The 24,128-nt window shown below is 54.5% G+C and overlaps 2 protein-coding genes across 19 annotated transcripts in view; both read right to left on the bottom strand.

Moving 5' to 3' along the window:
• Positions 1-131: 131 nt before the first annotated feature.
• Positions 132-10,404, bottom strand: Adam15 (ADAM metallopeptidase domain 15). 17 transcript variants are annotated; one of them, XM_050118805.1, is made up of 23 exons: positions 10,153-10,404; positions 8,950-9,056; positions 8,296-8,372; positions 7,861-7,939; positions 7,616-7,692; positions 7,357-7,531; positions 6,120-6,185; positions 5,965-6,033; positions 5,721-5,881; positions 5,527-5,611; positions 5,021-5,169; positions 4,757-4,931; positions 4,452-4,544; positions 4,048-4,352; positions 3,769-3,964; positions 3,461-3,538; positions 2,837-2,909; positions 2,483-2,621; positions 2,018-2,087; positions 1,368-1,442; positions 894-965; positions 559-683; positions 132-452 (listed from the first exon to the last, which is right to left on the bottom strand). In XM_050118805.1, the coding sequence occupies exons 1-23, from the start codon at positions 10,229-10,231 to the stop codon at positions 410-412; spliced, it is 2,568 nt and encodes an 855-aa protein (XP_049974762.1). In that variant the 5' UTR covers positions 10,232-10,404; the 3' UTR covers positions 132-409. The 17 variants fall into 17 exon arrangements, 16 of the variants coding, with proteins under 16 accessions (XP_049974762.1, XP_049974760.1, XP_049974761.1 ...); XM_050118803.1 differs by having other exon boundaries at positions 4,757-4,952; XM_050118804.1 differs by having other exon boundaries at positions 5,721-5,890.
• A 151-nt stretch (positions 10,405-10,555) lies between these two features.
• The window catches only part of Dcst1 (DC-STAMP domain containing 1), an 18,599-nt gene continuing 5,026 nt past the window's right edge, over positions 10,556-24,128 (bottom strand). The window contains exons 4-16 of one of the 2 annotated variants that reach the window (XM_050118821.1): positions 19,900-20,028; positions 19,411-19,550; positions 18,653-18,857; positions 18,436-18,579; positions 17,530-17,651; positions 17,030-17,187; positions 15,071-15,170; positions 14,644-14,739; positions 14,391-14,517; positions 14,153-14,272; positions 13,385-13,527; positions 13,117-13,230; positions 10,556-10,851 (exon numbers count right to left, since the gene is read on the bottom strand). In XM_050118821.1, coding sequence (XP_049974778.1) covers positions 10,600-10,851; positions 13,117-13,230; positions 13,385-13,527; positions 14,153-14,272; positions 14,391-14,517; positions 14,644-14,739; positions 15,071-15,170; positions 17,030-17,187; positions 17,530-17,651; positions 18,436-18,579; positions 18,653-18,857; positions 19,411-19,550; positions 19,900-20,028 — 1,850 coding nt within the window. In that variant the 3' untranslated portion in view covers positions 10,556-10,599. Of the gene's footprint in view, positions 10,852-13,116; positions 13,231-13,384; positions 13,528-14,152; positions 14,273-14,390; positions 14,518-14,643; positions 14,740-15,070; positions 15,171-17,029; positions 17,188-17,529; positions 17,652-18,435; positions 18,580-18,652; positions 18,858-19,410; positions 19,551-19,899; positions 20,100-24,128 lie in introns of those variants that run through there. The other variant, XM_050118820.1, reaches the window with a different exon arrangement.

Raw genomic sequence — 24,128 nt, forward strand, 5'->3', positions numbered from 1 at the left:
GCATCCCCAGTGAGAATTCTAGTTGACCCTTTCTGGGATGTCATCCTCCCCAACAGGCCCTGGTCTGACCCAGCGGCGTCCCCTAGTGGTCAGACCTGGAAACACAGCAGCCACTACCCTGTTCCAGGAGCCACATTCCAAGATCTCACATTTATTACAAAGAAGCAGAGACAGATGTGTGTGCGTCCCTCCGCCGCCTTTTCCAGCCACGGCCCCTCCCCAACAGCCAGGTGCAGCTATTTTGGTGGGTCCCAAGGTTAACAGCGCCGGATGGTGGGTGGTTCCTTAGGGCTGGACGCTGCGTCCTCTTGGCTCCTGCCCCTCTAGGCATTTGGAGGGGGACTGTCCGGCAGAGATTTCACTTTTAAGTCTTAAATCTGGGTGGGAGGCAGCCAAACCTCAAGAGAGGTCAGAGGTAGAGTGAGGGTAGTGTCGGGGGTGGTGGAGCTGGCCTGGAGTTTAGAAAGCCAAGGAAAACATTTGTAAAAGTCAGAACTCCTGCTCAGATGCCTCACTGGCAGTAAGACACGGGTCTCCCACAGCAGGCTCCTCACCTACCTGGAGGGCACCACCAACTGCATGCTTCCGTCCCCTGGGCCCGGCGGGTCACCTGATGGGTGCCAGCCCTGCGGGTTGGCGGGCAGTGGCTTTCTTGGGGGTGGGGGTTTAGTGGGCCCCTGAGACTGAGAGAGAAGATCAGTTGTCATGATTTCCACCCTCCATGGAGGGTTCTAGGAGCAGTGCTAATGGGCACCTTCGTCTCCAAACAAACCTGTCACTACCAAAGGTGCTATTGGGGTACATGCCCTCAGGCATAGAGGAAGCCATCTTGCCATTGTCACCATGGGTCTAGGCAGGAGAGGCAATGCTTTCTGCTTTCCACTCACTGTTACCTTTGGGTGCCTCACCACAGGGTCGGCGGGCAGAGGGCGAGTGGGGGGAATGGGTCGGTCAGCCAGCTCAGCCTGAACAAAGAGAGGAGTGGTGGCTTTGAAAGCACAGTCCGAGGGGGTGAGCATGCAGAGACTCCCCAGGGTCAACATGCAAAGTCAGCCAGGGGCTCAATGGAACATGGGAGCATGCGCAGGGGGCCTTGGGTGCTTGCCAATAGACAGGAGCCTCGGGGAAGGAAGGTGTGGATCAATCATAGTCCCTGAATGGCTGTAGTCCCACTATTGACCACCAGGTGGTAGCAGAGACCATGTCAGGAGGCTCACCCTTGGCTGCTTCTGGGGCTTTGAAGGCTGAGGGGGCACCCTGGTCTCCTAATGAAGAACACCGCTGGGGGGAAGCAGGGATGAGAACTGGGATTGGGCACCTCGCCTCCCATGTGTCCCGAGCCAGGGCAAGGCCCAGCCCAGATTTACCTGGAGTTTCTTGGGCACAGGGTTAGGTGGCAGCGGCCTGGAGGGGGGCACCGGAAAGATGATTGCACTAGCTTGCTGAGATGACGAGAGGAGCAGACAGGCAGAGTGGGCAGGAGGAGACAGACAGATGTGAGCAGAAAGGGGTTAGTGTCAAGATGAGTGCAGCAGAGCCCAGAGGCAGTGGGATGTTACTCAGCTACATGCAGGGGTGACATGTAATGACAGGGACATGCACTGACTTCATGCACACCCTCTGCCATGAGAGAGCTCAGGCTCTCGCCCTGGGCACTTGGCACCCTTTACACAGAGCTCTCGCCCTGGGCACTTGGCACCCTTTACACATGATGTCTGGGCCTTGTCAGATCTCAGCACACTGAAGGTCCTCTTGCACACCACCCCATTATCCCATGGCACTGGCCGCCGATGGGTGTGGGCAGAACCACCTCTCAAAGTACCAATCTGGCCAGCTAAAAGAGCTCAGCAGAGCCTCCTAGGGGACTGGCCTGGCCGCTCTTGCTGCTTCTCTGCCTGCTCCTTGGACTGACTGAGCACTCCGAAGCTTTTTTGAGTCTTGAACTTTTAGTGCCACCTCTAGGCCCAAAGTAGGTACCAAGTAATGTGGACTCTTTGCTCTGCCATCCAGGGCTTACCTTAGTGCCTGGCATCTGTTGTGCCCTCTGTGGAGGTCCTGGCCTTTCGGGAGGATTTGGCTGGGCTGCCCTAAGTATAAAGACAACCAAAGAGAGAATGGGACTGGCCTCCCACCTGCTGATCAGGGAGAAGTTAACCTTTTAGCCCTTGGAGGGTAGCTTTGTGTGGTTTAGGCCAGGGCTGTGGATAAACAGCCTGAAAGAAGGCCACCTTTCCCCTACTTCGGGGTCTGGAATGAGGTGGCCCCAGTACCTGGAGGTCTACCTATGACCTATGAGAGAGGCTAAGGGATACTTGTGGAGATGGTAGGTACATGTATAGGAATAGTGGTCAGGAAATCCAGCGGCTGGGAGTTTGGGATTTAGAAGTAGGGATAAGGACTGCATGGCTTGGGCCATTAGAAGCAGGGGCTTCAGAACTGTCCTTAACTAAAGGAAGTAACAGCAGGAAAAGGATGTTCATACCTATATTGGCAGCTGGATCCCTTGAGCTGGCAGAGTCGCTGATGCAGGCGGGCACGGTGCCAGTAGCTGGCACCAAGGAGGACCAGGACCAACAACAACAGGAGGCTGAGGAGCAGGCCCGTGGTCAGGGAGCTGGTGGCTGTGGAAAGAGGTTGACACAGGCTGAGAATGGCTGAGTTCCCTACCTAGAGAGGAGCAGGGACGGGCAGTAGATGAAGTGCTCAGAGACAAAGGCGGCTTCCGGGGGCCAAGAGCCAAGGAGCTGGAAGTGAAGGGGTCAGGAAGAGGACTAAGGAGAAAGGTAACTGGTGGAGCCATTTCGCCCTCCCCTCCTTGGGCCCGTCTCCTAGCTACCTTTGAGCGGAGCCGTGCAATCAGGAGGTGCCCAGCCCTCCTCACAGTGGCAGTTCCTGCTGCTGTCACAGACCTAGAGGTTCAAAGAAAGCAATGAAGGCATCTGGAAGATGGGACCATTGCCCTATTTCTGACTTTCCATCTTTTTGTTTTGTTTTGTTTTTTCAAGACAGGATTTCTCTATCCCTGGCTGTACTAGAACTTGCTCTGTAGACCAGGCTAGCCTCAAATTTAGGGCTCCACCTGCCTCTGCCTCCCAAGAGCTGGGACTAAAGGCATGAGCCAGCCCCAGCAGCCTTTATCTAGCTTCACAAAGGCTCAGGCTTCTCAAACTGACAGGAATGCTGTGGCTAGTGGGTAGACAGACAGTCCTGGAGGGAGGAAGTCTTTGTCTGTCAGGGAAAATGACCTTTAGTGTGATGTTCACTAGTTAGCCGCTTTCCTACCCATTTCATGCCCTCCAGGATATGGGTGCCATTGTTACGTCCACTGCAACTAGGAAACACTCCAGGAAGGTTAACGGCATGCCCCCAGGAAGTGGCAAAGACTGAGGATGTCTGCTTCCATAGCCCTTTTCCCTCAGCAGGCTCCCTTCCCCCTTCCGTCTCCTCCACGCCAGCTCACCCCATGGCCATGGCATTTGCTTCGACATTCCTGTGCTCCCAGGAGATCCACAGACTGGCACCGATGGTTGATGCACACCTACTCCACAGAGAGAAGAGCAGAGATGGCTCTGCAAGGGCCCGCAGGCTCTGCTGGGCCTGCAAGGCTGTGAGGCTATTCCAGATGTGTGACGGAAGCCGGGTGGGAAACAAAATCACCAGCTCCTGTGAAGCCTGTGCCTGTCCCAGCTGGTGGTGCAAAGCCTGGGCACAGCTCGCTCTATTTCAGATGTCTCTTCCCACCTGGCCTCAACCACCCAGACCACTCACCAGACCAGGGCCACAGGCAGTGCCAGGTAGAGCCAGGAGGGGCTGAGCCACGTCATTGCCCAGGTCCAGGTGCGCCCAGCTGCAGTTCAGCTGCACCCCGTTGGCTTCCAGGACCTCCGAGAGCAGATCTTGGACCGAGCCCAGCAGAGGCTGGCTCCCGCCCCACTGGCACTGTAGCTGTCCACAAATGGCATCCCTAGGGCAGGGGGAAAGGCGAGCAGGGCGGGTAGAAGCAGCACCAAGGTTCCCACAAACTCAGGAGCTTGTTTCCCCACTCACCTAGGAGTGCAGGGCACGTAGCTGCCGTTGGGGCTGCGCCCACAGCTCCCAAAGGCATCGCCCCGAGTATTGGCTGTTTGGAGGCAGAGTGGCGTGGCAGGCTGGGCCCTAGGTCCCCAGAGCGACCGGCACTGCTGGGAATAGGAGGCGCAGCGCCCGTGCATACACACAGCCTCTCCACTAGCACAAGGCTCACCATCCCCCAGTCTGAGGTCAGGGGGGCACTGGGAACTATCTCCTGGGCAGAACTCAGGCAAATCACAGTCGTCTCTGCGAGGGCGGCACTGCCGGTCAGCTGGCTGCAGCTGTGGAGGGTGGTAAACAAAGTAGGTGCTGGGCAAATTCAGCCAGGAGCTCACCTGGCAGGGGAGTGGTGGGACGGCTAGTCTCGGGCCTGTTCGCACCTTGCAGTCTTGACAACAGGGTCCATCAGATGCACACTGTGCTCCTGGCCTCAGCTGGCAGGTGAAGTGGTCACAGCAAGGGTCAGTGCACTCCTGCAGGCAAGGGGACAGAGAGAGCTGAGGCACGGAGCAGCAGCAGTGCTCAAGACCTCCTAGCCTCCCAGAGAGCAAACCCAGGTGTCAAAGCCCCCAGTAAATGAGGACCAGAGAAGACAAGAAAGCCATGCAGGAGACTTAGAAAGGGCTGGGCAATCAGGATGAGGGCACAGATGGGAGTGGGCAAGGCTTTGAGGTCAGGGGCTCACATCTGGGAAGCCACAGTCACACTGCTCGCCAGGGTCCACAAACATATTTCCACACAAAGGGGACATAGGAGCCAGGTTAGGCAGCCGTTCAAAGAGGCAGCTGCCCATCCCATCGAGGAGGGCTTTGTCCAGGGCCTGTCGGCTGCAGTTGCTGAAGTTTAAACCTGGTAGGAAACTGGGAAGAGTGGCAAGGAGGCTGAGGCTGGAAGCTCTTCTCGCTTGCCTCACCCTCACGGTCCCAACCCCCGCCCCCCAGCTACTCACTCTGTGGAGGCCTCCATGATGCAGCTCTTGGCTGGGGCTGGACCTGGACAGGGACAACTGCTCCCAGGTGAATCATGGTCTAGACCCAGGCTGTGGCCCAACTCATGGGCAATCGAGGAGGCAACTCCTAAGATGCTTGTGGAGTGATCCTATCATTGGGGACAGAGATAGCCCCAGGTCTAACCCCAGCCTGGACTTAACACAACGGACAGCCGACTCTGACCCCCATTCCCTCCTCGCCCGCTCTCCTGCCTGTACGCTGTCTTCCTCCTTAATTGCTTCTAAAGTAGGCGATTACAGGCCTGGGTGACAGAAATCTTAAGTGCTAGTTCAACCCTGTCCTATGCCCCTCCCCCACTGAATAGCCCCTGGTTTTCGCCTCTGCCTTTGGGCCTCAGGTTCCCCCAAGAAATGCAAAGGTGTCTGTGTTCCCTGACAAAGGCCACTGCCCTCTTTCTGCACAGTTTTGGGACTGGAGATGAGGGTACCTGTAACGGTTAGCTTACCATATTGACACCGCCTGAGAAATCAGGGGAACAGATGGAGTTCTGAATGGCCATGCCCACCATGGGCCCAGAGAAGGAAGTACCACTGTGGACAGAGGTGAAAGGTCAGAGTCTAAAGCTGTTGTCAGAGTGCCGGAGGAGTCGAAGCAGTCTGGATAGCACCAGGTCCCAGCAGCTGAACTTGGGGTCCTTACGTCACCAGCTGGGCACTGTCATGGGGCAGTCGAGGCAGCAGGTCTGTCCGGCGCCAGTGGAGGAAGTTGTCTAGCAGGACAGCTGGGTTGGAGCTCATCTCTATCAAGTCCCGCTGGGTCCAGGCCTCCAGGCCCACAAGTGCTACCCGGACATTCAAGGACTGGAAGAACTGAAATAGCTGAGGCTCAGGAGGAGGCTGGGCCTGCAGCAAGGGAGCTGAGGCTCCTCCCAGCCCACACTCACTGTGTCTAACAGCAGGGCCACTTCTAGCGTTCGGTTCAGCAGCTGGTGGAAGTCAGGGTACCTTCTGACCTAGGGTCAATAGGGGTCACCTTGAAATGTGGTGGGCAAGTGGGGACAGGGTGAGCAAGAGAGAACTGTGGTGTCAGGACACTCACCTCTGAATTATCAGCCACAATCACCAGCTCAACAATTTTGGTCTCTGTTACAACATCCCGCTTAAGCTGTGGATAAGAAGTGGGGCATGTCAGGCAAACCCCCTTCAGAGCCAGGGCTCAGGCTGGGCAAGCTGTGCCCATGCCCACTCCGAGTAGTCAGAGGAAGACCTCATGGGAAGTGTGAGAGGCCAGAGACCTGCCCATGGGGGCCAGAAATAGACGGAGTTGGCAACAGGGCTCCACTTTTCCCATTCCAACCCACTGCTTCTAAACAAAAACCGAGCTTTTGTTTTTTTGCGACAGTGTCTTTTATAGCCCAGGCTGGCAGTGAACTCACTGTCCTCCTGCCTCCACTTCCCAAACACCTGCTGGATAGTTGTGTACCACCAAACCTAGCTTCTATCAGTGTTTGAAAATACCAACTAAAGCCGGGTGTAATGGCACACACCTTTAATCCCAGCACTTGGGAGGCAGAGGCAGGTGGATCGCTGTTCAAAGCCAGCCTGGTCCATAAAGTGAGTTCCCAATCAGCCAGGGCTACACAGTGGGACCTTGTCACAGTCAAACCCGCTCTTCAGGCACAGTCCTAAGCACTGGACATATATCACAATTGACCTTAATTTTCACACTGTAGTGTAATCTCCACCTTTGTAAATTAGGAAGTTGTCTTTGTTTTGCTTTCTAGCTGGAAGTTTCTACTCAAGCGAATGCTCTCTGCCATGGGCCTAGAGATAGGGGAGGTATTTGAGGTAAACCCTGCTTCTGAATCCTCCATATACTGTTTACTAGTGTATGACCTCAGGCGAGTTATCTAACACTGTTTCTTCATTTAAAAACAGAGTTCTTGTCAGCATTTGCCTTTTCAGGCTGCCATGAAGAGCCGATGAGGAAGGAGCCCTGTCACTGCACTGGCTGCCACTGCACTGGCTGTCACTGTGCTGGCTGTCACTGTGCTGGCTGTTATTACTGCACTGGCTGTCACTGCTCTGGCTGTCACTGCTCTGGCTGTCACTGCTCTGGCTGTCACTGCTCTGGCTGTCACTGCGCTGGCTGTCACTGCGCTGGCTGTCACTGTGCTGGCTGTTATTACTGCACTGGCTCTCACTGCTCTGGCTGTCACTGCTCTGGCTGTCACTGCACTGGCTGCCACTGCACTGGCTGCCACTGTGCTGGCTGTCACTGCGCTGGCTGTCACTGTGCTGGCTGAGCCAGCCCGTGCTGCTTCCATGCCTCTCACCCTATGAATACGGCGCTGTCCAGCCTGAGTGGGCAGAAGCGCATGCCAACTTGGGGCACAGGTGTGGCCTGGCAGGAGGAGGTCTTGGATCCGAGAAACAATGAGAGGACCCTGAAGGTCTCCAGGTCCCAGCTCCAGTGTATAGCTTCTCTCTGGGGACAGGACCACCAACCCTCTAAGGAAAAAGACAGGGAGTCAGAGGGCATTTGGGGTCCCTGCCCATGTGTCCTCTTCCCTGGTAGCAAACCATCCTTGGTACCTGATCCCGGAGCAGCTGCAGAGGGAGACCCATGAGCCGGGACGGCCCTGCACGCCTCCTCGGTAGCAGCAGTTTGCCTACAAAAGGGAAGCCACACTAGTAGCACCAGCTCACAGGGAAGACCAGAGAACCCTGGAGTCCAGCTTGCTAGCAGGGAATCCTCCCACTTCCTCCAGGGCTCCCACCCTCCTGTCATCCTTCCCTCCTTTGCCAAGGCCAGAAACAGCATGAGAGGGCTGACTCACCAGATTGTGCCCCTCAGTGACCACCCGAGTGCCATCAGGCTGGTACCACACCAGAGTGGGGCGGCCAGGGACTAGATCTCTGTGACAAAAGGAAGGCAGGACCTGTGAAGCCACTTCATAGAGTGTCACTGTAACCAGCTAGTGAGATGGGCAAGGCTATGCCAACAAAGTCCTCAGTTCTTCGGAGGCCACAGACTTTAAAGGTTGGGCTGCTGTTTCCTCCAGCCTTTCTGTGTTCCAATGTTTTTTGAGATATATGTCTGTATGAACTCAGTCAAGTTCATTTAATTTCTCTGGGCTTTAAATCCTTCCTGTGTTAAATAAGGATCACTCCATAAGAGTTATCTACCCTGTGGGACTGTTGGAAGGAGTCCAGGAGGGTAGGTACTTGTATGCAAACTCTTTCCCTGTGATTATTTATGTCTGCCATCTTACCTATTCTGTAGAAGCTCCAGGACATGCGTCTCACCGTCCAGCTCCACTGTGACCCCCAGGGCCTCAGGCAGACCAGTCTGTGGACACCAGAGGCATGTCACCTCCCTAGTCCTGCCCACAACTCCTACCCTTTATAACCTGACAATCTCATGCTCTCAGGAGAGTACCAATGATTAGGTCACTGGTTGGGGATCCCAAGGGAGGGACCAGGAAGCCCTGCCTGGACTGGGGCATTGTTCTAGGGGCTAGTGTGGGGAGGTCAAGGAAGGCATCTGGGCCACCCCTTCTCGGCTTCCTGCCCAGAGAGGAAGCATCATGAAGGATCCAGCACAGGCCCCAGCCCTTCCTCTGACTCAGCTGTAGAATGTGTGTCTGTCTGTCTGTCTGTCTGTCTGTCCCTTTCTGAACCTCTCCCTGAGCAAACAAACAGCATGTGATGAAAGGAGGTCCAGTGTCACTGTCCCAGCGTACATGGGTGGGCTGATGGGGCTGAGGCAGACAGATGAAAGGAACCAGGTGCTGAGGAAAAGCCACTGGACCCGGCTCGACCTGCTACAAGGTCTGTTCACTGGCTGTTTATCCAAACTTTTGGCCTCAAGATAATAGCTAATAATAATGTGAAGTGTGAGAACGTATTAGCAGGGTAGGACTCACCTGAAGCATTCCTGTTAAGCTAACTGGGGGGCTGTCCTGACCGACCTGCCTCTCCAAGGATCCACTCAGGGCCCTTTCTGGTTTGGCTTGCTGCTCCTCAGTGTCTCCTGCGGGGGCCGAGAAGATTGCTGAGGGAATTCTCAGCGAGGCTGGGGTGCCTGGTGTCCCAGACCTATCAACTCTCGCACAGCAAGACCTAGCAGTGACTTTAGGGCTCCTGCACTGCATGCTGGCACTTAACAAAGGATCCTGGAAATCCCAACTGGCCAATTTCATCCCCAAGTCCCTAAAGAAAGTTCAGCTTATCCAGTCTCTCTGGCCAATCCCAGGTTCTCGCACGGACCCTCCCTGTTCCCATCCCTTCTCAATCACACCCTCCACCCAATCAGGAATGCGCTTTTTTAGGACTGGGAGAAGCCTTGTGGCCTGGTGCCCACTTGCCCTTCCTTTCCCTCACAGACGAGATGCTGGGAACGCCCATCTCTGGGTGAGCAGTGCAAACACCGACCTCCCTAAACAGCCTTGATGCCCAGTCAGGCGCACCCGTTCCCAACAGCCTCTGCTTCCTCCGCCAGCACCCCCAACAATGGCCCTCTCCCCTCCGGACACTCCACCCCCGCCTACCCTCTCGGCCCCCAGCCCAAGACAGCAGCGGGAAGTGAAAGTTCCAAGGAGGAGTTGCTGTCCCAGCCTCTTTCCTGGCTAGTGTTCCCTCCCTGTGCTCCTCCGGGGGCCACTCCCGCTCCTCCAGGCTCCTGGTGGCCACCTCACCAGGGTGAGCGGTGTTGGCCGCCCAAATGTGGAATGAACGGCTGGAAATAATCCTTTTCACTAAAAGCCCACCAGCCATGCCTGTTCCGGGCACTGCACAGAGTGGAACTGTCAGCTAGGCCCTAGAGAGATGAAGACGTCAGTCCTGAGAAGTGACACTTTCCATGATTCTGAGGGGCGCTGGGCAGGCCCCTCAACTCAAAGCGGAACCTGAAAGTGTCTGCCGGGATCACGCAGGACTTCTGGAAAAGGAACGCCAGCATCCTCCCTTCACCATTCCCTCGCCGAATCACCAGCCCTAGGCCTTGGTCAGCAAACCAGACAGGCTGCACCCTAGTTAAGCTCGGGCAGACCGCAGCACCCCAGTGTCTCCGGGTTCCCTTGTACCTCTTCCCAGTCACCTCCTCGACCCACTCCCGCCTGGGAACTCACCTATATTTGGGAGCGGCGGGGAGGGCCGAGGGCTGCCCGCACCCAGGAGTCCCAGGGCCCAGAGCAGCGCCAGCCGCATAGCCGCGGAGCTCCGGGTCGGGCAAAGGCAGCAGGTGCGGGGCCACGCGCGGAGAAGCAGCGGGGTCGGACACCAGCTCGGCGCAGCGCAGCCACCAGGCCCCGCCCCGCCCCGTCCGCGGCCCCCGAGGCCCCGCCCCTGCCGCCCAGCGCAGCCTCTTTCCGGCGGCTCCCGGGTTCGGTGTGGAGGCGGCGGGGCGCGTGCCTTCCCCCGCTGTTCGCTGCGGTCCGGCCTCGGGTCTGTGGCCCGGCTTGGTGAGGGTCGTGCGGACCGACACTTCCAGCTTCCCCAGTCCCCGACCCCCGCGAAGCGCCAGTCGCAGGAGCGTGCATCACACTTTATTAAGCAAGAAGGCGGGCAGCATCCCTTCACTCGCCATAGACGGTGTCGTCGTTGCTGTCGCTGTAGGCGGAGGAAGAGAGCTCCTCGAGGGGTGTACACACCGGGCACCGCCGTCGCATGTCGTCCCAACACGACCCGCAGTACACGGCCTGGCAGTCCGGCGTGGGGCACACGTAGGACTTGGGCGTCTCCGGTGCCTGGCACACTACGCAGCGCCGACGCGTCAAGCGGCGCAGGAGAGGGCTCCAGCGGTACAGAGTGTCCACCAGGTGGTGGCGCTGTTGAGAGGCGGGGTGGCTTGGTTAATGCCAGGTGGGCTGAGCAGAAAGGGTTGTCAGGACCACTGGGCAGCTCTTAAAGTCTCAAGTCCCAAGCAAGGCCTGACTGGTTTGTTGAAGGCAGCTGGGGTGGACCAGAAGAGCCCTGGAGGGCGAGAGTGCTATGGAGGTGAGTCTTGCAGAGCCGCCTTTCCTCCACGGTGGAATGCAGAACCTCTCCCGAGGATAACCTGCAGCAGCTATTATATGTACCTGTAAAGCGGCTTCATTTGATCCTTATAGTGAGGCTTAGAAGGGAGCAGGGCAGACAGGGCCTACAGGAGGACTGGAGAGATGTCTCAGTGCTTCAAAACACTGGCCGCTCTTCCAGAGGGCCCAGGTTTGAGTCCGAGCACCAAACAATTGTCTGTAAGTCTAGTTCCAGGGGGTCTGATGATCTCCTGGCCTCCTTGGGCACCAGCCACTCACAAAGTGCACAGAGACATATACGTGAGCAAAACACCCGTTTGCAATAAGTAAATGAAAAATTTTTAAATCTATAAAACAAAACTTAGAAAGATGGTGTAACTTTCGTGAGTCAGATCTCAGTCAAACCTGGCAGGAGCCAAATTACAGATTTTGCTGTTATTAGACTCAGTATCCCAGTTTCCAGATGGCTTCATACAATTGCCGGGAACCCGTCACTGGCCATTGCTTAAGAAATCCCAGGGCCCCACTGCCTGCCAGATGAAAGCAGCTCCGGGCTTGGCCTTCAGAACACTCAGATCTATTTCTTTGTAGCCTTGCTCTGCCTCCCTTGTCTAAGCTTTTTCCTTAGCTTAACCTTTGGTCTTGGCATTCATTTTGGTCTCTGAGGGTTTTTTTTTTTTTCCCACATCCTGTTCCTTTAGCTTAGAATACATATCCCTTCTACTTCATAGCCATTCCGGTTCAATTTTCTTCAGGACCAAGGTCAAGGAATCCCAGCCTGTTGGTGCCATATTTATGTGTGCCTCGGGGCATGTGTGGCAGTCAGAGGAAAACTTGTGAACGTCATTTCCTTCTACTATGTGGGTGGGATTGAACTCAAGTCATCAGGCTAGGTGGCAGGTCACCGTAGCCACTTAACTGTCTTTCTGGTCATAATGGTAGCACCTGTAAAAAGACTACAGTAAACAACTCAAGTAAACAAAACGATGTGTGGACTGGAGTGTAGCTTGGTGGTAGAGCCCATGCCTTCTGTTCATCCCAATACCCCTCCGTGTGTGTGTGTGTGTGTGTGTGTGTGTGTGTATGTATGTGTGTGTGTATGTGTGTGTGTGTGATTGTTTACTGTTATTTTGCTTTTCAAGACATGGCTTCTCTGTGTATCTCTTGCTGTTTAGGAGCTTGCTCTGCAGACCAGGCTGGTTTTGAACTAGGAGATCCACCTGCCTCTGCTTCGAGTGCTGGGTGGGATTAAAGTGTAGCCACCGCTGCCTGGCAGTGCTTACCGTTACTGTTACCATCTCTCCTCCGGGGAGAGAACTGATGGAGAAAGAGTTGTTTGCTCCAGGCATATAGTGACATCCAGTGACAACTAACACACACACATAGAATGCTCTTCTACCAGCATCAAGGAAGTAAAGCAGTCATTGTAACAACTGAACCATGATGTAATTCCTACCGTTTTACAGAAAAGAGAGCGCATGGCAGGGCAGAGATGGAGGTGGAGTTAACCAAAGCGTCTTTGCCACCTAGTTACCCTTCTTACAACTGAGGAATGGTCTCACATCCTGTCCACACGCCCTTCTGTTCCAAGGAAGAATAGATACAGCGAGGACCACAGGCTCCCACAGCTTTCGGAAGTGTGGATTCAGACTCGGTTCTGACTGTGTCCTCCAGAGATCACAAGCTCCTTCATGAAGCTCTCCAATACCTCCCCCCACCCCGCCCCCGCCACCCGCCTTTCTCTTTTCCGGAACCACCTTGGGCTCGTCAGCGGCTTCTTTCTGATCAGTATTGCTTGATTTCCTACAAACAGACCATCAGATCTGACTTCCCCTTTCTGTCCCTCCTAAAGGGCCACCACTGGTCTCGGACTGTGCTGAATATCGAAGTTCATAGACAGATATAGCCTGACCTCCAGAAGAAGTTGGAACCCACATCCTGCCAGACACACCCAGCTCCAGTGAGCCTGGGACAACAGAGGGTGCAGAGGGTGCTGAGTGTACTGAAAAGGGTGCCCCTTCTCTGAGAATCTAGATCCAGGCGAGAGTTGGCAGGCTTGCCCGGGACTGTACTTACCGGAGCCCTCTGCTGATGTGCCCGACGAACAATGGCGGCCCTCCTCAGTTTAGTGAAAGCTGCCCTCTTCCTGAGCAACTCATTGTAGAGGAAGAGAACCCGCTTCTTCTCTCGCTGAAGGGTTGGGTAGGGAGCAAAAGGAACTCAGTCATAGTGCCAGAGCAGGGAGGGACACAGGGCCGGTGTGTGCGTGCGTGTGTGTGTGTGTGTGTGTGTGTGTGTCCACCCTCGTGCGTGTGTTGAGGGGTGGAGTTGTCTGAGAGTTCACCTTGGGGAAGTAGAAGGCTGCAATGACTCTCCGGAGCCTGTAACCAAAAGCTTGGACTAAGCAGAGACACACAAGGAGAACGGTTGGCAGTGAAGCTCTCCAGTAGGCCCTGGCATCCATGCCCATGGGTTGAGGCAGACAGGCTGGGGGAGGAGACAGGCTGTGAGCAGTCTGGTCAGGGCCAGCTGAGGGACAGGGCAGCATCGGGTTGATCTCCTGCTCCAGTAGGAGGTACAGGATGGGCTTCCAGTTTAACTTCCCCTTGCCTCTTCTTCTCCATCTTTTTTTTTTTTTCTTTTTCAGTTTTTCAAGACAGGGTTTCTCTGTGGCTTTGGAGCCTGTCCTGGAACTAGCTCTTTTTTTAAAAAATTATTTATTTATTATGTATACAGTATTCTGTCTGTATGTCTGCAGGCCAGAAGAGGGCACCAGCTCTCATTATAGATGGTTGTGAGCCACCATGTGGTTACTGGGAATTGAACTCAGAACCTCTGGAAGAGCAGTCAGTGCTCTTTAACAGCTGAGCCATCTCTCCAGCCCCTGGAACTAGCTCTTGTAGACCAGGCTGGCCTCGAACTCACAAAGATCCGCCTGCCTCTGCCTCCAGAGTGCTGGGATTAAAGGCGTGCGCCACCACCGCCCGGCTCCTCCAATCTTACATAGCTTCTATTATCTGCCCTCCCCACAATGACACCTCCTCCGAAGGCTGATTGAGCTTTTCTGGACTCTGACTTTTCCAGTTCGAGGATACCAAAGTTCTTCCCTTACGCATGTTGTCGGATTCCACTACTCCTGTATCCGAGGAGGTGTTCAGGGCTCCGATGGTTCTTCGTAGAAGCCTGGCCAGCATAGAGTCTCCCTCAACCTTCACCTCCAGTCTGTGACTGCCTGGTCAGAGTGGAGAGAAAGAGGGTTTCACGTAGGACTAGGGTTGGACTTGGGAGGAGGAGAGAACAGAGAGGTAGAGGAGACATTCTTTGGGGGAGGGGCTGTCACTTGGGCTCACTGCGGAAGGAGTACTGCAGGAAGGAATGCCGGCGGATGGCGTCAAAGATGGAGTAGAGCGCCCAGTCGAGCCCACACAGCACCAGCAGCAGAAGCACCATAGGCAGCATCTCCAGGAGCTCCCTTGCCTGTGGGGAGCCCAGGTAGATAGGGTTGGGGCCCCTGCCCTGGCTTGGGGTGTTCTCTGCCCTTTGCCCTCAGAGTCCCACCTACGAGTCGCCACCCATCCCCAACCTGCTCCTGACCCAGCTCACCACGTTTCGCATTTCTGAGGCCTGGATGGAGGGCTTGAAAGGGAAGATAACGGATCTCTTTTCTGCCTTGCGGAGGGGCAACAGACTCTGATTGCCCTTAAAAAAAAAAGTGTGTGTGTGGGGGGGGGGACTGAAAGTGTGGCTCAGCTGTTAAGAGCGCTTACTGCCCTTTCGGAGGTTAGGTTGGGTTGCCGGCATCCATCTCAGGTGGCTCACAACTGCCTGTAAGTCCAGTTACAGGAGATCCAGAGCCCACTGCTGGTCTCTGAAGGCACTACATGCATGCCTATGGCACACATACAGACAAGCAGGCAAAACACATTAAAAAATGTCTCTATAGGGAAAAACCTTAGGGACCGTCACTCTCCTGAGGTATGTCCACACAGGGCGCAGTAAGGCATCCCCTGGCAGGGCTGAGTTCCCTCACCAGCTTCTTCCTGCGCTCATCAATCTGCTGGAAGTAGGTGGTGACGTAGATGTTGTCAAAGCGGATGTCCCAGTTGTAACTGTCCATGTAGGAGAAGGACCTATGAAGGGACAGACAGGGTGTGTCCAGCTCCTGCCTCGTCTCCCATCAACACTCAACGGCAGACCAACAGCATTCCCCGTGTCTAAAGCCAGGGCCAGTGAGCTGGGTGAAGGAAGCTGCACCCTGCCTTCTGGCTGTGCAGTAGACTGTCCATCTGTGTGACTGCTGAGACCCAACAGAGGGCATGCCCACTCTGCGGGTTAGGGGCAAATGTTTATCTTGCAGGATGAAAGAAGTAGATGCTCAGAGGCAGAAAACCCTCCAGATTGCAAGCATCACTCTGTATGATGGCTCCCGTATTCACTTTTATTTATTATTTATTTATTTATTTATTTATTTATTTATTATTTTTGAGACAAGGTCTCACCATGTAGCCTTGACTGGCCTCGAATTCATAGAGACCTGCCTGCCTCGGCCTCCCGAGTGCTGGCGTTAAAGGCGTGCACTACCACCTTTTCCATCTTTGCCTGCTGCACACCTCAAACAAAACTCCTATCCAGTGTGTGTGTGTGTGTGTGTGTGTGTGTGTGTGTGTGTGCAAATGTGCATAAGTAGCTGTTCTCTGTGTAACTTCCAAAGTCATAGATAATGCTTGTTTACTAAGGAAAAATTCTAATTGTGAAACATGTTAAGTTGCCAAAATATATTAAACTGTATAAAACATAAAACATAAATCCCCCTTTTAAAGAACAATGCCACTGAGGAGCTTCAAAGAAATGCAAAGATAGACTGGGGCGCCCCCTTGTGGAAAGACCTGCCACTGCAAGATTGGATTTCCTAGGATGGGGAACAACCCTTCCCCCAGCTGTCCTGGTTGAGTGATCTCACCAAGGTTGAAAGCCTGGCGGTGACTCCAGATTCTATGCTTCCTCCCTTCCCTCCCCAGGCTTGGCTTTGAGAACTGCTGTACCTTTCCATTTCCTCCCATTTCGGGCCATCTTCCTAACCTCTGACCTAGCCTGGCCTCTGCCCCGGTACTGTCCACCCTCCACCCTCCCCATCCCCACCCCCATCAGGGCCTTTCTGTAGGGCTTTCCAGGCTCTCCTAGCCAAGTTGCCCTTAGCTCAGCTCCACCCCAGCCCCTGCCCCATGAGCTGTGCACATGTCCAAGTCCTTGGTCAGGACACTGCCCTGCCTTCCCTTGACTACACATCTACCCCACCTGCAGCCTCTGGATCCCAGAGATGACCACCCCATGGTGCTTCCCCACAGCCAGACTATAGTATTGCTCTTGAGCCATCTGTGTCTGTGGGTGTCTTTGCTACCACTTCAACTAGAGCAGGAATGTCTCCAGGGTAGCATATGGCTTGTTCACCTTTGTCCTTCCACAGGGCCCTGGGTATGCATATAATCATTCACTTGGGGCCACTCTAGCCTGAAGAACAGGTACAGACAGCAAGGGTCCCTATGACTGCCATCGCCTAGCTCCTGCCCAGCCCAGACATTTGAGGGTGAAGAAGAGAAGAAGGTCCAGAAGTCAGTGGGGGAACTTGAGCAAAGTGAGGGCCAGGGAAGCCCCAGGTAGACACTGGGCTGGGTCGGGGTGAGGACTTTGTTCTAAATGGAAGGAAAGGAGCTGCCAACACAGCAGGCAAGAGAGAATGAAAGCAAAACTGGATGGTAAAAACGGCACAAAGTCAGAGCCAAGGGGAATATGAAGGGCAAGGGAAAAAAAAGTCCACAGTCAAAGCTAAATGTGTGTGGCGAGGCAGGGAGGAGGGGAGCCGGTGTTAGCCCATGAACTGTAAAATCGGGCAAATCAGGATCAGGGTCCCGATCAGGGGTTCAGCCCTGCATCCCTTATACCAAGGTTCCCATGGGGGAGGGAGGGGCAACAGGTGGGGCTCAGGGCTCACGCGTGGAAGACCAGCAGGAAGGTGCAGGACAGCAGCGCCTGCAGCAGCGCCACAGTCCACTGCAGATGGGCCTCCTGCTGTCGGACATAGTCCCGCACCTCAACGCTCACGTGCTCCCAGGGTGTGCTGAGACCCAGCACCGCAGCTTGCTTCTCCTCCTGGGAAGGGAATGGGTGCACAGCCTGCTGCAGCCTCTCGGGGACACATTGCTTAGCCCCGATCCCCCAGCTCAACTGCTCACCAGCCTCTGTGACTGTCTTGCTTCCCCGCACCCACATTAGCTGACACCGTTTGATGCCTATCTCTTCCATCCCAGAGAGATGCCTTCCACAGGCTGGCGTGACTCCCCCGCGCTGGCCTTCTCTACCCCTCTTCCGCACTCTGACGCCTTCCCCGGGGCCTCTCACTTGTCCTTCTCCCTGCCTTGTTCCTTGATGCCCTCCTTCCTCCCCTCCTACTCCTATCTGCTCTTCTCCCTCTCCCACGCCTCTGCCTCCTACCTTAATGTCAATATTGGCTGAAAACTCTCCATACAGACCATGAATAGACTGGTTGAGCGAATCGTAGGTTTGCCCAAAGTTGCCTTCCACCGGGATGCGCTTGTGGCACCAAATCTCCATCACTGGTGGACAGTGGCGGCAAGTCAGGCCTCTTTGGACTGAGTCCAGGCTCTACTGGCCCTGGATCCTCAGCCCCACCCCCAGCAGCAAGGCCTGATGCCTTCCTCTACTTTTTTTTGGTTTTTTTTTCTTTTGTTTTTCAAGACAGGGTTTCTCTGTGTGACAGTCCTGGCTGTCCTGGAACTCCTTCTGTAGACCAGGCTGGCCTCGTACTCACAGAGATTCTCCTGCCTCTGCCTCCCAAGTGCTGGGATTACGGGCGTGCGCAACCACCACCTGGCTACTTTGTTGTTGTTTTTGGATTTTTGAGGCAGGGTTTTTCTGTGTACCCCTGGCTACTCTGGAACTCCCTCTGTAGACCAGGCTGGCCTTGAACTCACTGAGCTCCTGCTGCCTCTGCCTCCCGAGGGCTGGGGTAAACTGTTTAGCACTTCACTCTTATTTTTGCATCTGCCCTTACGTACTGAATACTAATAATGGTGCCCAGCATTTCTAGAGCAGTTCTTCCAGGGGCCACTTCTGTTAGCACTTGGCATGCATTAGCCTGTTAAATTTCAAAACCCTAACGGGGATGAGAACTGTTATTCTATCAGTCTTCCCAATGGAGAGACAGAATTCACAGCTTAGCTGAAACTCATCTGCACTGCAGAGAAATCAGCAGAGTGGACTCATGTACCCACGAGCCCACATCCTCTATACCTGCCAACCCTCTGGCCTTATACCTATTCTGGTCTCCAAGGATTCATCCCCTTTAATCTGGGGATCCCTCACCATCCTGCCACTAACCCTTGGCAACGCTGCAGAAGAACTTGAACTTCATGGGCAGGCAGAGCAGGTGGTTCAGGAGAGGCACCCGGATGTGCTGCATGCACTGCCCGTGCTTGTCCTCAAACCAGCGATGGCAGTTGATGATGGCCTTATTCACCACATCTGCAGCAAAGACAGCAGTGTCCAGGGCTTCCGAAGCCCACCCCACCCCGCCCTGCTCAGGAACACTCCTCACAAGAGCAGCGCAACTTGGTCTTCAGCTCGTACATCTTCTGTGTGGAGAGGTGGCGTCCCCCTTCGGGAACTCCACGGCTCTCTGCACCTGGAGTGTCTGTGGCATCCTCAGGTGAGTAACCAATCTCACTCCTCACCTGGGCATCCAGGTCCTCGAAGGAGGTAGAGATGTTCCATGTCTCTGCTTTCAGTGACTCTCTGCTGCCCTGGGGTTAGAGAGCAGGAGGCAGCAGGGGAGGCTTTGACAGCTTACATGCTTGGTAGCCTCGCCTCCCCCTTGTGGCTCTGCCTTCCTCCCGGACCCTCAGCTTTCCCTTGGGTTTCCCGTTCTCATCTTTATTGCTCAATGATTCCCATAATTTTGAACTTTACACCTTCAGTCCTATTCTGACCCCTGGGGCCTCCCCTCTCCCAGTCCTCTCCTCTCCAACATTCCCAACCTCCTAGCTGCTAGCCCTCGAATTTCCCATTCTCTGATCCTCTGGTCTTCAAAGGCCAATGTCCCCAATTGCCCTACATTCTAATTCAGCTGCCTATCTAGAGTCCTGCCCTGCAGGTATCTGGAAATGTGGAGGTATGTATGTCTGATGGTAGGATGTTCTGGGTTTTAGCGCCCCAAGATCAGGAAGGGATCTGCAATGTTTGGGTACAGTACTACAAAATACACTTGGAGCACCCCCACCAGGGGACCATAGATCCAAGATCATGTTCCCAGATCAGCCCAGTCAGCTCTGGGGACTGAGACTACAGGATTCTGACCAGCAGGTCCTTGAACACGGCCCGCAGCGGGGCTGTGGAGACGCGCCAGGCCGCTCGGGTGTTATTGATCTGCAGCTCCACGGTGCAGCCCAGGGATGCTATCACCTCATTCAGGTTGTACTGCAGGTTGGCTGCTGGACCTAGCAGAAGAGAGCTGGTGGGTCACCTCTGCAGGGGCAGCCCCTTCTTAGAGCCACCCCTGGCACCTTCTCTGCATGCGGGCCCCCTGCGAACCCATCGGCCATATCTAGGCCTGTTACTAATGAGCCCGAGTCTGTGAGAGATCCGTTCAATCCTTGTCTTTGCAGCCCCATAAACTAGGGAGGTCAAGAGGTGGGAAGGCACTCTCAGGGGAATGCAGAAACTTGGAACAGTAAGATGCACCACCCCACCACCACGCTCTTCTTCAACATGGTGCCCACTGGGTGATCTGCCCAGGGCCACTGCTTTGGTGTCACCAGCTGGCACTGTGGGATAGCCACTCCTCACCTTTGTAGATGGCAGCCAAAGCATATCCCAGGGCAAAGAGTCTGCCTTCTTTGCCCAGCATCTTGGGTATCAACAGGACACTGGCACAGCGAGTATGAGGGGAGGTCCCCCAGCCTATGGCCCCCAAGCCTATTGGGAAATCCAGAGGGCGGGGAGATGAAGTAAGGAAGCAACCTCACATTTACCAGACCTCCACCTGCTCCAGCCCGCTCCTGGGTCTGTCTGCCCTCTTTTCCATTTATGCCCACTCTGATGTGCTTTTCAGGCCTCCTTCCTCCCTCCTGCCTTTCCTTCCTTTGTTCCTCCCTCCCTTTCTTCCTCCCTTCGTTCCTCCCTCCCTCCCATCCTTCCTTCCTTCCTTCTTCCTGCCCTTCCTTCCTCCCTCCCTTCCTCCCATCCTTCCTTCCTTCTTCCTGCCCTCCCTCCCTCCCTCTCTTCCTTCCTCCCTCCCTTCCTCCCTCCCTCCCTCTCTTCCTTCCTCCCTCCCTCTCTTCCTCCCTCCCTCCCATCCTTCCTTCCTTCCTTCTTCCTGCCCTTCCTTCCTTCTTTTCTTCCTTCTTGCCTCCCTCCCTCTCTTCCTTCCTCCCTTCCTCCCTCCCTCCCTCTCTTCCTCCCTCCCTCCCACCCTCCCTTCCTCCCTCCCTCCCTCCCTCCGTCCTCCCTCTACCAGCCATTTATAGAGTACAGCTATATATCTATCTCTGGAAAGTCCCTGGGAGATGGTTAGGGACACAAAAGTCATGGTCACACTTGTGTGTGCCTGTGAGTGTGCATGTGTGTGTCAGGAGTCCACGCTTTCCACACTCAGGCAGAAGCATTTATGTTAGGCAGTGAGAGAGCCCAGCAGACAAAGGAGACATTGAGGAAATGGGCACTGATGCCCAAGGTGGCCAGAGGAACGGACAGAGCCCACCCGGACAGTCTCGGTCTGGTGCCCACAGCACCCACATCCCCAACCTTCCCGCGCAGTAGCTCCTGATCAGCAGTCACAGCGGCACATGTGGTCTCAGCAAGGAGACAGTGAGCTCCGCGAAGCTCATAATCCAGAGAGAAAGACAGACAAGTAAACAAATGACTACCACGGGACAGACGTGCTCAGTGCACCAGGGAGGGGCTTATGGGGAGAGCTGCGGAGCCAAGGAGGGTGTGGGTATTTCTGCAGGGAGGGGTGGGGCTGGGAAGGCTGGACAATGGAGACGATGTGTCAGCTGGGCCTGGGAGATGAGTAACTGTTGTTAGGAGCACAGATGGCAGCCCAGGACAAAGGAACAGCATGAGCTCGTCAGAGAACAAGAAGATCCCCATGTAAATGGAGTCTCTGCCCAATGGTGGCCAAGGCAAGCCCCAAATACTTATACTCCCACCATTTCCACAGTCCTCCCCCAGTCCCCATCATCACTTCCTGGGACGAGAGCCTATGGTTGCAGCCCCGCACGTGCCACGCAAGTGTTCTACCAGTGAGCTCTACCCCTAGCTTCTGGCCTGGAACTTCCTTTCTTTTCTATTTCATGTGTTTATCACACCACGTATGTACACCATGTGTGTGCCTACTCATGGAGGCCAGAGAGGGTGTTGGATCTCTGGAATTATAGAGTTACAGACAGTTGTGAGCTGCCGTGTGGATGTTGGGAATAGTACCCAGTCCTCTGGAGGAACAGCCGGTCTCTTCACCACTAAGTATCTCCCCAGCCGTATGGACGGAAACTTTCCAGCCTGTCTCCATGCCCCCCCTCACTACCTTCCACTCCAGTGGCCAAGCTGATCTTATCAAAGGTAAACAGTGGCAGCCCTTCCCTCCTTCAGTCTCTCCTTCGACACGCACAGCAGACCCCAGGTCAGCCCCTCCTCCTTCTGCAGGGATCCCATGCCGCTGAGTCTCTCCTAAGCCCACAGGCCCTGGCAGCTGCCCGTTTCTTGCCAGCTCTTCAGGTGCTCGCTGCCCTCTGCCCTCTGGCCTGCAGCGGCGCTGCTTCCCCACGGCTCCACCTAGACTACAGGTTTGCGGCAGACCCTGGATGCCACCCAGCGTTTTTCTTTTCCTGCCTTCTCATTTGCTAACACAACTTGGATTTTGTTCAAGGACAATAGCCTGGTTCTGCCCTGGCCCCTGGGGGTTGAGTCTGGGTTTGCCTAAACCAATCTGAGCATTACAGGGCAGAGAAAGAGACTGGTTCTGTGGCCTTGGCCTTCAGCTGAGACAGTAGCTGACAGATCACTGCTCAGCGTCCCAGCAGCTCCTTTAGCTTCACACAAAGGCAGAACTAATCTTCCATCCTCTACCCAGCCAGTTTGTAGGAAGAGAGCAGGGCTGGGTTGTTATACTCACCAACACTAAGAGGTAAATAATTCTACAAGGAGAGATTGGCGTCTGGTGCCATGTGCCTATGACTCCAGCGACTCAAGAGGCTGAAGCAAGAGGACAGAAAAGTTTAAGGCCTACCTGCTCTACAGATATGTTCACAGTCGCTCCATGAGATCCTGCCTCAAGAAATAAAAAGACTGGGGATGTAACCCAGTTGAGAACGCACTTGCCTGGCACGCAAGCTGCCCTGGGTGGTATATGCCTTTAACTACGCCTAACGCTCAGAGGTAGAGGCAAAAGAAAAAAGGGTTCAAGGCCATTCTTAGCAACACATCCAGTTTGAGGCCAGTCTGGGATATATGAGACCCTGTCCAAAAAGTAAAGAGAAAGAAAATAAGAAAAGAGACAGAGAGAGAAAGACAGACAGACAGACAAGGAAGGACTGGATGTGGTGATACACACCTTTAACACCAGAACTCTTGGGAGTCAGGCAGATCTTTGAGTTCAAGGCCACCCTGGCCTACACAGCTAGTTTCTAGACAGCCAGAGCTATAAGAGCAACCAGTCAATCAATAAACTGGAAATGTTGGTGTTCTGGAAGCGAAGAGCAGCATTTAGTGTAGGCAGGTCAGGACCCTCCAGGGAGTCTCAGCCATCGTGGGCTGGGCTCCTGTGGAACTGTGCCCTCTGCAGATCCCAGAATGTGGAACTTCTTTCTAGGCAGGGGGCAGAGCAACCACAAGGTACATATAATTCCTAAGGGTGGCAGGCCTGGAGTTCTCCATCCGGAAGCAGCTGGGGGGGGGGGCATGGATGCACATCTCAAAGGAAAAGCCTGTTTGTGATTGTCTCACAGGCGCTAAGGGGCTCCATCTGAGTCCAACCAAAAGAACCTGTCAAAGGTCTTACCATGAGGAACCCCAAAGCCTGTCAGTGAGCCTGCCACACTGAGGGCACTATTGACTAAAGACTGTGTCCCTCCTTCCGGTCAGAAGAAATAGAGATTTGGTACCTTTCCCCCGATTCTTCCTCTCTCCTTCTGATATCAGACAAAACAAAAAGGAGGCCAGGTGTGGTGGTACACACCTGTAACTTCAGCCCTTGAAAAGTGGGGACAGGAAGATTAGGAGTTCAAGCCTAGCCGGGGCTACCTGAGGCCTTTTCTAGGTGGAGGAGGGTGTAGGGCGGGGTGGTGGCTGGGGGAAGGGGCCAGGCAGCTACTGAGAAGTTGCCCTAGCTCCTGTAAATAACTTCCTACCCATGCAATCCTAATTAAACACAGTAGGTCACATACAAAATGAAGCCATGAAAGAAGGAGGAGGGGGCTTATGGGGAGGAAAGGTTCCAGTGGCAGGGGGAAGCAAGGGGGCTCAAAATTACTAAAATTCACTATATGCTTATATAAAACCGTCAGAGGATGCTTTAAGAAGAGGCAATGGCGAGGGAAGGATGGGGAGAAGCAAGCGGAAGAGAAGCAGAGCCCCTTTCTCACTGCAGGGCCGACCTAGGGCCAAGAGCAGACTGAGGTGGAATGGGCTGGATTGGCAAGGAGCAGTGACATTCAAAAAACATGGGACCTGAAACCAGATGTGGACCTTTGACCCCTCAAAAGAGAAGCCCTAACTAGTCACCATGCCAGGGGCTTCCTACCTGTCTGAGTGAAAGGTCATCTGTAGAACATACGTGAATATGGTGGTTATCTATAGAACACACATGAATACTGTGGTCATCTATAGAACACATGTGAATACTGTGGTCATCTATAGAACACGTGAATATGGTGGTCATCTATAGAACATACGTGAATATGGTGGTTATCTATAGAACACACATGAATACTGTGGTCATCTATAGAACACGTGAATATGGTGTTCACATATAGAACACACATGAATACTGTGGTCATCTATAGAACACACGTGAATAC

Source organism: Alexandromys fortis, unplaced genomic scaffold (assembly GCF_014885135.2).
Source record: "Alexandromys fortis isolate MF-2015 unplaced genomic scaffold, M_Fortis_MF-2015_v1.1 scaffold_152, whole genome shotgun sequence".
Lineage (NCBI taxonomy): Eukaryota > Metazoa > Chordata > Mammalia > Rodentia > Cricetidae > Alexandromys > Alexandromys fortis.

Excerpts from the sequence above, each read along its gene's own strand:
- Adam15 (XM_050118802.1), bottom strand. The coding sequence starts at position 10,231 with ATGCGGCTGGCGCTGCTCTGGGCCCTGGGACTCCTGGGTGCGGGCAGC. Across the intron at positions 7,532-7,615 it reads TGCAGCTGCTCCGGGATCAG|AGGGTTGGTGGTCCTGTCCC; the intron begins GTACCAAGGATG and ends CTTTTTCCTTAG. Across the intron at positions 5,170-5,526 it reads TCTCAGGCGGTGTCAATATG|GATCACTCCACAAGCATCTT; the intron begins GTAAGCTAACCG and ends CCCCAATGATAG.